Raw genomic sequence first — 18,648 nt, 5'->3', positions numbered from 1 at the left:
GTTAAAAAAAAAAAAAAACAACCCTGCACTCTAGATTTTATTTTTAATTTTGTTGAAACTGTACACAGTGAGTGACCCACATCTCAGTGGAAGAAGTATGAGTCCAGGGTTTAAGGAGATAAAGGATTGACTGACCTTTGTGCTTGGTGCAAATGTCAGTGGAGATTTAACTGTGTTGGTGTTTTTATGATGATTGCTACTTTTTTTTTTTTAAGTGCTATCTATGGTTACCAAATTCATAGGTTTTAAAAGTCTTGTCCTATTTTTCCATAAATGTTATTATTTTAGGTATGTAGTTTTGCAGATTCTGTTTTCTATAGTGTGGTGGATGTTAACTTAAAAATAGTAGACTATATAACAAGTAAGTCTAAGCAGGTATTGATTGCAACCATTTAAGATGTTCTTAACTCAGGGCAGTTTTGTCTTCCATGGGACATTAAACCATGTCTGTAGACATTTTTGGTTGTCACAGCTGGGGAAGGGGCAATGCTCCTGGCATCTAGTGAGTAGACACCATGGTTGCTGCTGGACATCCTGTAATGCACAGGACAGCTCCCACAACAAACAACTTGATTCAAAATGTCAACAGTGTGGACTATTACAGAGAAATCTTACTATAAAGGGGTTTTGGGACATAAGGAAACACTAAATGAATGGTAGTTAATATTTTACATAATTATAATATTTAAATTTTCAAATATGAATTATATGATCTGGTCTGTTACTCTGTTTTTGATACTATTTATTTTGTACAATGATGGTTTTTCTTTTCTTTTGTTTTCTTTTTAATTAGGGCCACATGTGTGGGAAATGCAAGTTCCCAGGCTAGGGGTTGAATCGAAGTTGCAGCTGCTGGCCTATGCCGCAGCCATAGCTGCACCAGATCCAAGCTGCATCTGTGACCTACACCACAGCTCACGGCAACACCAGATCCTTAACCCCCTGGGCAAGGCCAGGGATTGAACCCGCATCCTCATGGATAGTTGGGTTTGTTAACCACTGAGCACAACAGGAATTCCTGGGTTTCTTTTTTATATGTATAATTTTTATTGGAGTATAGTTGACTTATAAAATTGTGTTAGTTTCATGTGTACATCATAGTAAATCAGTTATACATATATCCATTCCTTTTCAGATTATTTTCCCATATAGGTTATTACACAGTTTTGAGTAGATTTCCCTTTGCTATACAGTAGGTCCTTGTTACATATAGTATTGTGTATATGTTAATTCCAACCCCCTAATTTTCCCTCCCCACTGTCCCCACATTTCTCTTTTGGTAAACATAAGTTTGGTTGTGAAATCCATTGGGTCTGTTTCTATTTCGTAAGTTCTTTTGTATAATTTATTAGATTCCACATAGTAGTGATCTCATATGATATTTATCTTTCTCTGTCTGACTTACTTCATTTAGTATGATAATTTCTAGGTCCATCCATGTTTCTGAAAATGGCATTATTTCTTTCTTTTTATTTGGCTTTTTAGGGCTGTACCCGCGGCATGTGGAGGCTCCCATGCTAAGGGTCTAATCAGAGCTATAGCTGCTGCAGCCATAGCCACAGCAACTCAGGATCCAAGCTGCACCACAGCTCAGAGCAGCGCCAGATCCTTAACCCACTGAGCAAGGCCAGAGATCGAACCTGCAACCTCATGGTTCCTAGTTCACTGTGCCACAACGGGAACTCCGTTTTTTTGTTTTTTTTTTTAATGGTTGAATACTACTCCATTTTATATATGTACCACATCTTTATCCAATCCTCTGTTAATGGACATTTAGGTTGCTTAATACAACACTGCTTACTATTAGTTACTATTAATTAGTTAATTGTTCATTGACTCTTCTTAATTAGTTAATTAATTACTATTAATTAGTTACTATTGCTGTGTATTGTAATCCAACCAGGTAATCCTTGCTTTTATTATTCCTTTAATAATATCTTTTGATTTGTAGAGATTAATATTTGAATTTTTCATTGGCTTTCAAAACTAAATTTTATTATATTCAACTTATTTAAAGTACTCCTGGAGTTCTCTTGTAGTGCAGTGTGTTAAGGATCCAGCATTGTCACTATAGCAGCTTGGATTGCTGCTGTGGTATGAGTTCATTTGCTGACACTGCGCAGGTTTGGCTAAAAATAAATACATACACACATACAGAAAGAAAGAAACTTGTTCAAAAATAATATCCTTAATATTTTAAAATCTTCTTTACTCTTCATTTACTCGTCATTTTATAGTCTCTGAAAAATTTATAATTTTATATAAAAATACTTCATTTCATTTCTTAGTATTTTATATTTTTGTTTCCACAATGCATGTGTTTGTTTTTTTGTTTGTTTTACATTTTCTGTTTACATCCTGTTTGCTTGGAATGTCATGAGTTTTATCCTTTTTTTTTTTTCTTTTTCTTTTTTGCTATGCCCATGGCATGCAGAAGTTCCCAGGCTAGGGATCCAACCCAAGCCACAGCAGTGACAACGCTTCTTTGCCTCCAAGGAACTCCTATATTTTCTTTTTTTGTTGTGCCTTTCTTGAAATTTCTTAAAATCTGTTTTTATTGAGATGTAATTGTCATATAACACTGTGTAAGTTTAATTTGTTGATTTGATACATTTATAGATTCCAATTTGATTACCACCATAGCAGTAGCTAATATCTCTATCATGTCATGTAAGTGTCATTTCTTTTTTGTAATGGGAACGATTAAGATCTAATCTCTTATCAACTTTGAAGTTTATAGTAACATTGTGGTCTGTAATCACTATGCTGTACATTAGATCTCCAGAACTTACTTAACTATTGCAAGTACGTATCCTTATAACATCTCCCCATTTTCCCCACCCTCCAGTCCCTGGTAACCACCATTCTACTTTGTTTTTATGAGTTTGGCATTTTAAGATTCCGTGTGTAAGTGATATCATACAGTATTTGTGTCTAGTAACTTATTATTCTTTTGATGCATGACTTAAAACATTGCCCAGAACTTTCAGAACATTAATAAAAATGGTGATAAATGGCATCCTTATGCGTTTCTGAATTAAATATAATCTAAAAAGTATAGTACTCGGTTGGTTGTTGCAAAGAAAATGAATTGTGTTTAGAACAAAGAATGTTTCTTCTTGGCCAGAAAAGGGTCTGTAGTATGACAGCTTCCTACAGCCTTAGTTCTTTAGTCTTTGGATGAAGAAGTATTTTGTCAATATTTTCTAGAGATCTTAAAATATAGCTGAAGGGTTAAGGGTAACACTTTTAAGATCATTACTGAATCTACATTTATTCAAAATTATGAAGAGAAACATATGAAGCAATTAATAGGATGCTGTATATAATCATATAATTAGTGGTTAAATACATTTTGTAGGAATTCACAGACTAGAAAGATCTTCATGGGCTAGTGTGGGACTAGAGGTGATTGGAATTGCCCAGATTATCATACACGGAGGAGGGAAGTGACATTTTGGCAATGGCTGGAATGAGCATGAGCAGAGCACAGAATTCATCTTGGTCCAGTCTCTGGCTCATACCACATTTCCCAAGACCATCCTACAGATTGCTGATAGTTTACTTGAGAATTTAGTTATACAGGCTCTAAATAAGTTTATTCAAGAGCTTCTTAACACTTTCCCCCGTGAAGAAGTGATCAGACTGTGACGTAAATGTAATTGTATGATGAATACAAAATGAGGAATTCTCTAGAGTGACTTTGAATAGAACATTTCTCTATTCTTTTTTTGCTCTTGTTATTTTTGTTCTCATCCCATGGTATTGTCCGTTTTAAGCATAAGTGAAAATGTATTCAGGAGTGTTTTATTATTGTTGATAGCAAATTTATTTAGAATTCTTATACCGAGTTCTTTTTTTTTTTTTGTCTTTTGCCATTTCTCGAGCCATTCCCACAGCATATGGAGGTTCCCAGGCTAGGGGTCGAATTGGAGCTGTAGCCACTGGCCTTTGCCACAGCAATGCAGGATCCAAGCCGCGTCTGAGACCCACACCACAGCTCACAGCAACGCCGGATCCTTAACCCACTGAGCAAGGCCAGGGAACGAACCCGCAACCTCACGGTTCCTAGTCGGAATCGTTAACCACTGCCCCACGACGGGAACTCCTTATACTGAGTTCTTAGTTTGAAAAGTGAGTATCAGTTTTACTCTTACGTTCTGGAGTAGGAGCTTAGTACTGAATAGCACCATCATTTTATCTTTTTTATTTAAAAATATAGATTTCAAATATAGATTTATTTTTACTCTACTATTATTATATTTATTTTTTTTTAAAACCATTACTATTTATCTTACTTAAAATGTATTTCTTGAAGATATAGGGCTGTATAATTGTGTTATTTTCCTTTCAAAAATTTCATGAAGTTACAAGCTTTTGGGTTCGTAACTGATTTTTAAAAATGAACTAGTTGAATGTTGACTATCTTGGCTCAGCATGCATTGTAAGAAAAAACAGTGAAAAATGAAATCCTTTCAAACACTTTAGATGTGTTTGGACTAGTCTTTGCTCTGGTCTACTTCTACTTCTTTATGTTGGGGCGTAGCAGTTAACTTTTTGGTTTCCTACCTGCCTTTAAACAAGGAGCAGGAGCAGTCACTGACAGCAGTGACTGACTTAGGAAACTGAAGGTAGGATGGTGGATTCTGCCCTCCCCGTCTGCTTTTGAGCCTTGATACCTGCTTGCTCCCATCCTAGGACTGACTACGTTAGAAGCCCATAGCCTGGGTTCATCAGTCCCTGGAGGACATTCATGCCTTTTGGTTCTTAGCAGAAATGCCACCTCCTGCATCACACTGTTCCCTAGCTAGACTGAAGTGATTTCTCGAATCTTAAGACTCTCACAATCATATCTATATGTCTCTATGACATCTGTTTCTTTCCATTCGTATCATGAGTTTTTATGTGTAAGTTCTATCTTAGTTTGAGCATCTTGCAGCAGGAGTGCTTTTTTGTCTTTATATTCCTTAGCGTGAGACTTAGTGTGTCGCATGTACAGATATTCAGGAAATACATGTTAGTGACTAAATGAAGACATCATGTGGCCGACTTGGTTGTGTTATCATCAGTGTTCCCTTACAGAATGTTCTACGTCTGCTCTCTGAAAGAATGTACCCAAACCATGAACATTTACCTTATATTTTTAATGCTGTGGTGACCACAGTCATCAATTATATATGACAATGTATGTTCCTTGTGAGTAACAAGACTCCATTTCCTTTGTTTTCGAACAGGAGAATCAGATGAGAGAGAACAGTCCAAATTGGAAGTGAAAGTCTGGGACCCAAATAGCCCACTTACAGATCGACAGATTGACCAGTTTTTAGTTGTAGCACGGTGAGTATGGCGCTGTTGGGTCAATAGATGTCTTTGCTTTTTATAGAAGAATTTATAGAACATTTATGCATTTTCCTTTCTTTATATTCTAACTTTTTTCATTGGTTCTATTTTTCTAATTGTGTGAGAAAGCCTAATATATATTATATTAATTCCTAAATAATATGCTTTATTATCATTAGTTTCTGTTTTAAAAATGAAAACAGATTTATTAGTTTTTACTCATTAAGAAATTAAAAATGGTCCTTGTAAAAATTTAAGCACAATGGAAAAGTATAAAGAAATTCAGGAGTTCTCTTGTGGCACAGCATGTTAAGGATCTGGCATGTCACCGTAGCACCTTGGGTCATTGTTGGGGTGTGGTTTTGCTCCCTGGCCTGGGAACTTCCACATGCCATAGGTGTTCCCCTTCCCAAAAAAAAGAAGAAGAAGAAATTCAACGCCTAAACATCCATATCTTTAATTATAGCAGTAAGCTCCTTTGCTCTAGATAGGGATCATTCAAGTGTCAATAATAACGTGTCCCTCTTATTGCAGCCACATGTGAGTAAGGTCTATTCCTAGGCAAAGGGCTGTCCTTCGAGAGTTCTAAGCCTGACTGTCTTGCTTACTTCCTGCAACACCCACTCCCCCTTTCCTTGAGAAAATGAATGAGGCAGAAGTTTATTTTTATTTTTTCAATTATAAAAGTATATGATGATTATGGGGGAATTGCTGAACAGCAGAAAGTAAATGAGATCATGGTAGTATTGTAAGAGCAGAAAAATTGGAAAAATGCTAAAAGTACAGTAGCAAGCTGTTGATGAATGAATTGAGGTATACTTAGTAATGGAATATTAGTTTAAAACAATTTAATGAATTAGGGCTATATGTAACAAAGAGATAAATCTCAAAACCAATGTTGAGTGAGGATACATAAACATAAAAAAATTTATAATGGGAGTTCCCATTGTGGCTCAGTGGGTTAAGAACCCAACTGGTATCTATGAGGATGCGAGTTCAATCCCTAACCTCACTCGGTGGGTTAAGGATCCAGTGTTGCCACAAACTGTGGCATAGGTCACAGATGTGGCTTGGATTTGGCATGGCTACGGTGTGGCGTGGCTGGCAGCTGCAGCTCTGATTCAACTCCTGGCCTGGGAACTTCCATACGCTGCAGGTGTGGCCCTAAAAAACAAAAATTTACGATGTACAGGTATTATCTTATTTCATTAATGGGCTTATGTATGCATATGCATTTTATATATGTATGAGTTCTGTAATATGTATGAGGTCTCTAACAACATTTATATTTCTTAAAAGTACCAAACATGGCAAAATATTATTATTACTTATTTAATCAAAATGTAATTGATTTTATAACATATTAGTTTTAGATGTATAACAGTGATTCAGTATTTTTGTAGATTATACTCCATTTAAAGTTATCACAAAATAATAACTATATTTCCTTGTTTCAAACATGGCAAAATATTAGAATGATTACAAGGGTCTTTGTTAAATTCTCTAATTTTCTTTTTTTTGTCTTTTTTACCTTTTCTAGGGCCGCTTCCATGGCGTATGGAGGTTCCCAGGCTAGGAGTCTAATCGGAGCTGCAGCCACCGGTCTATGCCAGAGCCACAGCAACGCGGGATCTGAGCCGCGTCTGCAACCTACACCACAGCTTACGGAAATGCCAGATCCTTAACCCACTGAGCAAGGCCAGGGATCGAACCCGCAACCTCATGGTTCCTAGTTGGATTCACTAACCACTGCGCCACGACGGGAAGTCCTAAATTCTCTAATTTTCTGTTGAAAGTAATATAAAGGGCAGAGGGGTCTTAGCCCCTCCTTGGATAACACTCTTCATAGTGCCAATCACCATGGAAAGTCATACATCATACTGCCTGGCATTCAGACTCAGAGTCAACATACCTAGCCATTGAGTGATTAGATGAAGAGACTTGATGTACATTGTTGGAGAGGAGCCAGTCAGTGGAATGAGGAGACTTAAGATGTGGGAGTAGAAGTGAACCATTGGTAGGTATTCTGGCCTAAGGATTCTAGACATATTACCTGGATTTTGGATTTTTTTAGTAAACCTTGCAGCTTTAGATTTGATTTTCAAGTTTTTTCATTTTCCTGGTTGCCAAGGGCCCTATGTTTTCTTTTTCCTTCAAGCCAGCATATGAGGCAACAAGGAGATGCACCTTGTGTCTTTTTAAATTTTTATTTAAAGAAAAAAACCTAAATACAAATTAAGACCACAGTCAAGTACCACTGCACATCCTACCAGAATGGATAAAATAAGAAAACTTGAAGAAACATTGTAAATCAGCTGTACTTTATTTAAAAAACGAATAAATAAAAAATAGAAATTGACATGCCAAGTGTTGGTGAAGACATGGAACAACCAGCACTCTAATATCCTGCTGGTTGTAGTGCAGATGATACAGCTATTTTGGAAGACTGTTTACTGCTATCTAATGCACACATCCCTTAAGTTTCACTTCTAAATATGTGTGCAGCAGAAATGTACACATCTGTGTGCCAAAAGATATGTATACAGATGACTACCCATGGTTGCCCCCAAATGGAAACAAATATCCATCAACATTAGAGTGGGGGTGGGAGTGAGACATCATACAGAATAATTCTCCATAGGAAGAAAGTGAACAGACACAGCTATAGCAGTTAGCATGAGTGAATCCACAAACATAAGTTTGAACAACAGAAACCAGACATGAAAAGAGTACATGGTGTGTGATTCTATGTAAGTTCTCAATTGACCAAAACTAATCTTTGGTGTTAGAATCTGGGATGGTGGTTCCCTTTGGGGGAAAGGGGGAAAACAGTGATGAGAAGGAACATGAGGAGTCTTCCGGTTGCTGTTTCTTGACCTGGATGCTGGTGACATGGATGCATTGACTTTGTGAGAACTAAGTAGCTGTACGATGCGTACTTTTTGCATGTGTGTTATATTTTAATTAAAACATTTAAAAAAACCCTCTTCCTTAGCTAACGTGTTTAAAATATAGACACCAGGGAGTTCTTGCTATGGTGTAGTGGTTTAAGAACCTGATTGCAGTGGTTCCAGTCAATGCAGAGGCACGGGTTTGTATCCTGGCCCGGCTCAGTGGGTTAAAGGATCTGGCATTGCCTCAGCTGTGGCATAGGTCATAGTTGCAGCTCGAATTCAGTCCCTGGTCCAGGAACGTCCATATGCCAAGAGTACAGCCATAAAAAAAATATATATATATAATATAATATAGACTGTGAGCAGCAAGTCTTTATTTCATGTTTTCTTTCTTTCTCTTTTTAAAATTTCTTTTTAGGGCTGCACCTGCAGCATATCAAAGTTCCCAGGCTAGGGGTGGAATCAGAGCTGCAGCTGCTGGCCTGTACAACAGCCACTCATGCTTTATTTCTTGAAGTTAGGGTCCTGTGTGTGTGGGAAGGCCTTCTAAACCATCAAACGAAAATCTTTGTTGTTGTAATTTTTTTTTTAAATGGAAGTCTATTATATATTGACTCCTCAAAGGAAGAGGTTGCTCTAGTTGATTATATCTCATTTCAAGGAAAAAAAAATACTACTGGAATGAAACAATTTGAGCTAAAACAGTGGTCAGAAATTGCTCTGCATTTATAATCAAACCCTGCATCTAATTTACTTCTTATTTTTTGAGTACCTTTGGATACCAAATTGTTTACTTCATGGCATTTCATTATAGATCTTTCCCTTCTTTATGCCACACAAGCCACTTTTTCTTTGTAGTTAACCCATATGTATAGTAAAGTGGTTTGTCAATTCTTAAATTATATAGAAAATATTTTTTATCTGATTATTTGCTTCTTAAACATCCAAGAATTTGACTTTTCCTTTATAATTGTTCATTTACTACCCATTTTTTTTGTCCACATATGGAAGTTCCTGGGCCAGGGATCAAATCCCAGCTGCAGCTGAAACCTATGCCGCAGCTGAGGCAATACTGGATCCTTATCCCACTGTATCGCATTGGGAACTCCTTTTTTTGTTTGTTTTTAAAAGATTTTTTTAAAAGTGCCTTTATCTTTCCTCTCTGTTTTTATGATTTATCCAGTGCTGTTGGGACATTCGCTCGAGCCCTTGACTGCAGCAGTTCTGTAAGGCAGCCTAGCTTGCATATGAGTGCAGCTGCAGCTTCTCGAGACATCACCCTGGTAAGATACCTTTTGAAATCTGGGGGATATTTTTTCTTCTGCTACTTGTTTAATTTAAAAGCCAGTATAGCAATGTTGTAGACATGAGAGCTTTCTAGCTCTAAGCCCTGCTGACTGCTAGGTTGATTTGGCTTGGCTGATTGGTTTACTGGGGTGTCTCATTCCTAAGTTACCCCCTCTGTTTGTGATCTGGGACAAGTAAGAATGACTGTTCATGGAGTGGGTACAAAATGGTAAAAAAAAAATACTTGGGGGAAACAGTTCATTCTGATTGATCTGTTTTCACTTTTGTGCTTTTTTGGTATATTCTACCTATGTACTACTACTAGTTGTAGCTCACACATAGTGCTTTACAGCTTTTTTAAGTGAAAATGACCATCTCTTGAAACCATTGTTATAGGAGTTATTCTCTTGTCATGTCATTATTCAATATCAATATTTAAACTTTTTGTATCTGTTCATTAGAAAAAGGTTCTGTTTTTTAAAATTATTTCCTGATGGTTGCTGTATTCTAAGAATATTTCCTTTTCCCCTTGGTGATCAAACGAGGCCTCCCATGTTCAGTGAAATTATACCGTTGATACCTCCTGTGGCCGGGCATCAGGCTTGCCCCTTGCTTCTTTCTTTGCACTCTCCAGCAAAGTAGACCTGTAGGCTTTTGCCTGTTGAAATTCCTTATTGTATTTAATTGCCAGTCCCTTTGAGATGGGCATGGTAGGATGCTCATTTCAGAACAAAACTGAGGTTTGGCAAGGCTTAAGTTGTTTGACTGACATTCTTTACATATAATAAAAGTTCCCATTTTATTTTCTGATGGAATGGAATACAATGATAGGTTTTTTTATTTTTTTATTTTTATTTATTTTTATTTTTTATTTTATTTTTATTTTTTATTTTTGTCTTTTTGCTATTTCTTTGGGCCGCTCCCACGGCATATGGAGGTTCCCTGGCTAGGGGTCGAATCGGAGCTGTAGCCATTGGCTTACGCCAGAGCCACAGCAACTCGGGATCCGAGCCACGTCTGCAACCTACACCACAGCTCACGGCAACGCCGGATCGTTAACCCACTGAGCAAAGGCAGGGATTGAACCCGCAACCTCATGGTTCCTAGTCGGATTGTTAACCACTGCGCCACGACGGGAACTCCCCACAATGATAGGTTTTATTGCTCTCTCATTATATTCCAGTTTGAAATGTTTTGTCACAATAATGTAAAACTTTCTATTGGAATGGCACAACAGATTTATTTCTTATAATGCTTTCTTGTATTTTTGTACAATTATAGATAGTAGTGAAAGCATTAATAGTCTGTAGCTATTAAGGAACCCCTTTCTCTGTCCTTTCTCCAAGCTAGAATGTTGTTTATAGGAGCAAGTTTTGTTCTCTCCGTTGGTTGATTAATATTTTATGTGGAAGTTTCGAGATTTCAAAATAGGTTTGTGTTTTGGTTGTTTGGGACTTTTAGAGTGCTTTTCTAACAGTGCAAGAATACATAATCAATTTATAACAACCTTAAATCCCATCAACAGATATTTATGTGAACCAGAACTACAAGGAGTCTAATCGCTACCTGTGTATTTTTTCCTATTCAAAATATTTTTCCCAGTTCTAAAATTAATGTATGCTTACTCAGAAGAAATTAAAAAATAGAGTATAGCATTAGCCAAAAAAATTTTTGTCTTCGTTATCCAGAATAGAATATTTTTACTATTTTGTTACGTTTCCTTTCAGCCACTTTTTATGCATTGTAAACAATAATAATAGCAAATTACATAATAGTACAGAGGATAGTATAATTAAACTCCATATAATGCCACCTAAAGCAAATGTTAATATTTTAATTCTTTGGGTTAAACAAGTATTCAACCGTTAATGTTGAGGTCTCTACTTTTCTCCCTTTAGTCCTATTCTCCATCCTCCATCTGTACCTCTGACCCCTTTGTCCCTGCCTTGAGGCAAGAAGCAGCGACTGTGACAATTTGCTGTATATCTAGTCTGTGTTTTTCTAGTTTTACTATGTTTTTATATATCCAAAACAGCATAAACATTGTTTTGCATATGCTTCAATTTACTCTGTAACATTTTGCCATTTGTTTATTAGTGAGATGTAGCCGTGTAAATAAATATGCACCTAGTTAACTTTTTTTTTTTTTTTGCTTTTTAGGGCTGTACCCATGGCATATGGAGACTCCCAGGCTAGGGGTCAAATCAAACTATAGCTGCCAGCCACAGCCACAGCCACAGCCATGCAGCATGCGAGCCACATTTGTGAACTACACCATAGCTCACAGCTACACCAGATGCTTAACCTGCTGAGAGAGGCCAGGGATTGAACCCACAACCTCATGGTCATTAGTCAGATTCGTTTCCACTCCGCCACAGCAGGAACTCCCTTAGTTAATTCATTTTAACTACTTAGAGGTATTTGTAGTGTTCTTTTATAGAATACTACACTACATTATTTACATGTTCTCTTATTGCGAATGAACATCTGGAGTACTTTAAAAACATTTTCTTTTGCTGTTACCCATAATGCTGCATTGAAAATTCTAACGCATGTTCTTTGTAAGCATGTGTGTGAGCTTTCTAGGCTATAACTAGAAGTGGAATAATTACTCATAGTGATTCATAGGGCAGTGCTCATTTTCAGTTTGACCACATGCAGCCACATTATTCTGCACATCATGCTAGACATTTATAATCCTATAAGCAGTTAATGACTGTTCTCCTTTCTTCACCCATTTCCTTACATTGTCTTCAACACTCGGTATTTTCAGACTAATATTTTTTACTATCCTGATGCTACCTCATTTTAATTTGTATTGCATTGATTACTTAATGAGACTAAGCATGTTTTCATATTGACTCTTCAGTCTTTTTCTCTTTGTTTTTTAATTTAATTTAATTTAATTTTTTGGCTGAACCTGTGTCATGCAGAAGTTCCCGGGCTAGGGATCAAACTTGTACCACAGCAGAGACCCGAGTCACTGCATTGACAATGCCAAATTCTTAACCTGTTGTGCCACAAGAAAACTCTATTTCTCTTTGTATTTTAGATTCATGTAGCCTTTGCCCATTTTTCACTTGTACTATTATTCAGTTTTTTCTAATATTTTTAAAGCTTTATTCACATTTAGGACTATAAATATACCTGGATTTTATTTTTCAGGGTAGAGTAAGGTGGAGATCTAATTTTGATTTTTCTCCATATGGAAAATTAATTATCCCAACTCCTTTTATTGAATATGTTGTTTCCTTATTTTGCAATTCCCCTTCTATTTTATTTCACAGTCTTAGATATGCTTAGGGTTCTTTACTTTCTCTTTTTCCACATTAGCAGACATTTGGAAGTTCTTAGGCCAGGGATGTAACCCGTGCCAGTGCCAGACCCTTAACCCACTGAGCCACAGGGAACTCCTGCTTAGGATTCTTAATCTGTACTCTTCTGTTTCTTTGATCTATTTGTCCGTGGGAAACACCACCTTGTAATAAATTATGATAGCCGGTAAGACAATTCCTACATGTACTTTATTTTTATCACATTGTTGAAGTCATTTAAAACAGAGTTTTGTATTTTGCCTCCCCTTTACCCCATGTTTTCCTTAATAATATAAACTTTCTCATATCATTGTAAGAGTCTACAGGTTTTTCTAATGTTTCTTGATCTTGTCTTGTATAGATACACTGTTCCTTATGCAGCCAGTCTCTGTTGTGATTTAACACTGTTCTTATGAGACAATGCTTCCCAGGTCATAAAGCGGGATGTTATCCTGTAGTAGTGCAGCAAATTCCCTCTATACTGAGGAGCAAGAGCGGAAATCCTGAGTAATTTGCACAGCATTGTAAATCAACTATACTTGAATTTTAAAAAATTAAATACAAAAAAAAAAAAAACAGAGTGGAAATCCTGTTCCGGAGATGGGACAGAGCTTTTGTGACAGTTGGGGCTGATTTGCCTGAAAATGGGTCTAATAGGTGAAGAGCAGATGTGTGTGGGCTCTAGGTTGCAGCTAGAGTGACTCTCTGGTTCCCACTGCTGGTAACTGGAGGGACAGTGGAGGCATTTCTTTTGGGAAAAGGGCAGAGTTTAAAGATTCAATATTTGTTTCTGTCAGTGAAGGCCATCATAAAAGAGAGCATACACCTATATACCTTAATTAGTTTAAGTATCCTTTCGTGTGTGTCTTTGGTAATACTTGGCTATTATGCTCCTTCTAGGCAGATACTTTCATACCCTCCAGTGTTTTCATCTCTTGTTTTATTTCCTTTAGTATTAGCAATCTGTAGGTCACTTTTTTTTTTCATACATGTACAAATTCTATTTTCTCATATTATCATGCTCCATCATAAGTGACTAGACACAGTTCCCAGTGCGGTCACTTTTTAATTATGTTAGTATCTTAAATAATTTATTATATTTATTATAGTTCTTTAAAGCAAAAGTATACTCAGACACTAGGAAATTACGTTCGTCTTGTTTATACAGCTGGTTTTCAGAGACAGGATTTGGATCTTGACTCCTTCTGAAGAGTTCTTTCCATCAGGTTTCCTCTTCTGTTTTATTCGTGTTCAAATGGCTTGGGTTTAAATATCATTGTTGGCTGTCTTGGATCAGGCAGCACTGAAGAGCTCCTTCTTTTGTCTGCAGGATTTGTGTGCCTTGGTTTCCTGCTCTGTCTCGTTGCAACTTTACTTGGACTCTTTCTATATGTTCTTGAGTTAAGATTATATTATTTTTGGTTGCATAAAATTGACATCTTTTAGAAGTCTTGAAAGCAGGAAGTCATTACCTTTTGTTGCTTCAGATGCCATGACCTACATGTTTATTTATTTACTTAATGCTTTTTTTTTTTTTTTTAAAATGACTGCATTTGTGGCATATGGATGTTTTCAGGCCAGGGATTGAATCCAGGCTGCGGCTGTGGCAACACCAGATCCTTTAACCCACTCTACTGGGCTGGGGATTGAAGCCATGCCTCAACAGCAACCCAGGCCACTGCATTCAGATTCTTAGTGCCATAGCGGGAACTCCAGTGACCTACACCTATAAATCCTGTTTGCCCGGGGATATTATGCCTTCTTCTTTGATGTTAAAATATAAGATTTCAAGGCACTTCTATAAAAGCCTGGAGTGGTTAAAAATTGATAGTATGTCGATAATGAGTTTTGCAGATTGTCTTCAGAACATATGAAAGGCTGCTAAGTTGTTTTGTGCCATTAAATGAAAATGGATTCATTCATCATTCAATTGAATTTGGAGAGTCAGGTTCTTATTTTTCTTTCAGTGTTTACAGGCCTATAAAGATGAGTTAGTACCTTTGTCTATCAGGTGAGCAGACCATGGATCTGGAGACCACAGAGAGGGCTGGGTTGTGGACCTGCTGGAGCCTGGGTAGCCTGTTCTAGGTGATTCTCCTTGTGGCTTGCCCTGTGAAGACTGCATTTAGCTTTCAGCATTCCTGCTCTGACACATCTGTTTAAGGCAATGTATGCCACTTGTCAAATCACCAGTAATATTTTGGGAGCAGGTAATTAAGCTGCCTGCAGGAGCGCTGGATCTAACTTCCTCATTTTGAGATCTGTTACAAACATACACTGGGCTATGAATTTCAAAATGTTGCTAGTCCTAAGACATGTAGTAAGATTTATAATTGTTAAAACATTGAAGCCAAGGTGGCTTCATAGATTTAACCCTTTTTTCACTAAAATGTAAAGTGTACTCTGTACGATACACACACACACACACACAAAACCCAAAAAAACCAAACAGTTTACAGTAATCCTTACACCTACCCACCCCACCCCTGCCCCTTGTGGAAACAAAATTCCTTAGAACAAAGTAAACCCTGAGGTGCTTAAGTTGTTATTGGTGGATGTTGTAGCCTGTTACTTCCTGTTTGTGATTGGAGGGGTGGAGTGCATTGTTAGGGAGCTATTGCTGGAATGAAGCCTCCTTCTCAGAGGACAGGTGATTGTATAGGTACTGGATTTCTCTTTTGCCTGGACTTTGAGGACTAAAACAAGTTGGAGGTTAGGATTTGAGGAAAAGCTTTTTGAGTTATTTGGGGCCTTGTATTAGAGATAATGTTTAAGTAACTCATGTAAGATTAGAAACTTAGGTTTCCTGATGCCAAGTGTAGTTCTGAGAGAGGTTAGGCTGTGTTGATTTAGTAGGGAGGAAACTGCATGCTGGAACGTCTATAGTTTGTGTATTTCAGTTGATCTTTTAAAAATGTTTCTCCTATTTTTTCTGTCTCCTATCTTGTATATATTTTAGTGGCTTTTAATTGCATTTAGGATAAAAACCCAGATCCTTAAAACAGCCCTTGGCAATAACCATTCTACTTTGCAGCTCTATGAATTTGACTACTCTAGGTGCATTATATAAGTGGAGCCATATAAAATTTGCCCTTGACTGGCCACTTAGCTTAATGTCTTCAGGGTTCATCCATGTTGTAGCATATTAGTCAGCATTTCCTTCTTTTTTCTTTTTTTCCCTTTTTACGGCTGCACCTGTGGTATATGGAAGTTCCCAGGCTAGGGGTTGAATTGGAGCTGCAGCTGCCGGCCTATACCAGCCACAGCAATGCCAGATCTGAGTCATATCTGTGACCTACACTGCAGTTTGGTGGCAGTGCTGGATCTGTAACCCACTGAGCGAAGCCAGGGGTCAAATCCGCGTCGTCACTGATACTAGTTGGGTTCCTAACCAACTGAGCTACAACAGTAATTCCAGCATTTCCTTCCTTTTAAAGGCTGAATAATAATCCTTTATATGTGCATATCAGATTTTGTTTATCCATTCATTTGTTTATCCATATCTATAGAAATTTGAGGTGCTTCTGCCTTTTCCTCTTGGTGAATAATCCTGCTTTGAACAGGTTTTACAAATGAATATACTTTTATGATTCTGTGATTTTTTTTTTTCTCCCTAGATTTATCGCTTAGGAGCTATATAGCCTTATATAAGTTATTGAATCTAGCTATGTCCAAGTTTCTTCATCTGCAAGGGAAAGTTATCTGCCCCGTTTCTGGAGGTTACGTATTGACAAGAAGAGGGTGTGCAGATACATCCCTTTAAGTTGCTGGTGTATGTAGCCAACCACGTAGGGCTTGATGGAAATGCAGAGGCTCTCCAGAGCATGCCTTGGGGCTGTTTTTTGTGGGCTCCTGGGTTCTCTGAGGGGCATAGAGCTCACTGTGCCATTGGGTATCTGGGTTGAGTGGATGGCAGCTAGTTTATTGCTATGTCACAAGTCTTTTTAAAATCCATCAATATCCCTGAAGAAATTTCATTCAGCAGTTGATGCACCTTCATTTAAAGTAATGCTCACAAATATTGGGCTCTTCTGATGCTGAGGTGTCATCCTCACTAGGAGAGAAAGCAAGTGTGCTTCAGTGTCCTTTTCCAGCCTCCAGAAAAGTCTGTCTCTGAGTTACTCTGTGGCATCAGCTTGAAGATTAAACGAGATAATACTTGCAAATCATTTAGAACAGTGTCTGAGACAATCTAAGAGCTCAATAAATATTAGTTGTTATTATTGAGCTGATGATAACAATGATGCATCATTGTTGAGTTTCATTTACTTTCCCCTGATTTTCTAGTATTATTGATCCTCTAAAAGGGGTTTTAGCATGCCATATTTACTGTCATTGTAGTAGTTTATCAGGTTTGAATGTGGTCATTATGCTGTGATTAACCATACATTTCAGTATATTGTTACAAGGAAATCACTATATAGTTTAAAATCTTCTCCTTAAAACAAGCTGTAATTTTTACAATAAAGTTTTTCACATCAGGATACTTACAAAAAATAATGAACTTGTTTTCCTGATAAGAGAAAGTTGATTTAAACCATTAATAGTTTTATTCTTCAGATAGTTTTTGTGACAGTGCTAGTTGCTAAATAACCATATACTTCATTCTCTTTATTTGTGAGTCCGGTTCAAATCATATGCTTCATTTAAGGCTTTGAGGGTACTGGGAATTGAGTATGGATTGGAAATAATAGTCATTACATCATTTAAAGAAATTATAATCAACAGAATATATAAATCTTTTGATTAATATTTTAGGCATCAACAGATATCAAAAATCTGGTCTTTAAAATGAATATACAATGATAATTCAATTGATAATACAATTGAGAATACAATTGAGAATTCATGTGATTTTTTTTTTCTTTTTCTTTAAGAAAACTCAGTTTGCTAAAACTTTTGAGTACTATCCCTGTTTCTAAGACTGTAAAATTAGAATTTGAACTAGTGGACTGCCACTGCAATAAAAAATAATGAAACATGAAATTTTTCCTTCCTTCTAAAATACAACTTTAAGGCAAAAATATTCCACATTAGGCATACTTCCTTTTTGTGTATCTATTGCAGATAAGATTTTTTTTTTTTTTCAGAGCCACACCCACAGCATATGGAAGTTCCCAGGCTAGGGGTCCAATCGGATCCAAGCTGCGTCTGTGGCCTACACCATAGCTCAAGGCAACGCTGGATCTTTAACCCATTGAGCGAGGCCAGGGATTGAACTTGCAACCTCATGGTTCCCAGTCGGATTCGTTCCTGCTGCACCACGACGGGAACTCCTATTGCAGATAAGAATTTCAAAATGATGTTAATTTAACCGTAGAGACAGTGCTAACTGTCCTAGGAGAATTGTTTGTATGTGTTAAGGTCTGTTTATCCATGGTTTCTTTTAAATTTGAGCTTAAATTTGTTTTTGTTTTTTTGTTGGGGCTATACATCGCCTTTTACTTTACTTTTTATCCCATGCTTGTGACACTAATATAAGAAGAACTAGAAAATCACTGTAGAATTGAACTATGGGGAAATATAATGAAATTTGTTTTAACTTCTTAATCTAGGGTTAATGGTGAAGAGATTTGGATTTACAAGTGTAAGTTAAGGCTTGTGGTTATAATTTCTTAAAACTTGTAATTTTTGTATTTTGAAATGATATAAAAATAGCATTAAGACTTCTTATATTCTCTTCACCCAGATTCCTCAAATATTAGCATTTACTACATTTCCTTTATCATTCCTTCTCGATACACATTATTTCTAAACAATTTGAGAGTAAGTTACAGAATGGAAGTCTCTCTCTCTCTTTTTTTTTTTTGTTT

General features: G+C 36.9%; 1 protein-coding gene across 8 annotated transcripts in view; it reads left to right on the top strand.

Annotated features, from left to right (window-relative positions):
- Window positions 1–18,648, top strand: part of MTA3 (metastasis associated 1 family member 3) — a 229,128-nt gene that overhangs the window by 147,585 nt on the left and 62,895 nt on the right. For all 8 annotated transcript variants that reach the window (XM_047782189.1, XM_047782188.1, XM_047782186.1 and 5 more), the window contains exons 7-8: window positions 5,235–5,337; window positions 9,418–9,517. In XM_047782189.1, the coding sequence (XP_047638145.1) occupies window positions 5,235–5,337; window positions 9,418–9,517 (203 nt within the window). The remainder of the gene's footprint in view (window positions 1–5,234; window positions 5,338–9,417; window positions 9,518–18,648) is intronic.

The sequence above is a fragment of the Phacochoerus africanus genome, chromosome 5 (genome assembly GCF_016906955.1).
Source record: "Phacochoerus africanus isolate WHEZ1 chromosome 5, ROS_Pafr_v1, whole genome shotgun sequence".
NCBI classification, from domain to species: domain Eukaryota; kingdom Metazoa; phylum Chordata; class Mammalia; order Artiodactyla; family Suidae; genus Phacochoerus; species Phacochoerus africanus.
The sequence above is the reverse complement of the archived record's forward strand: the minus strand, read 5'-3'. Positions and strand labels throughout refer to the sequence as shown.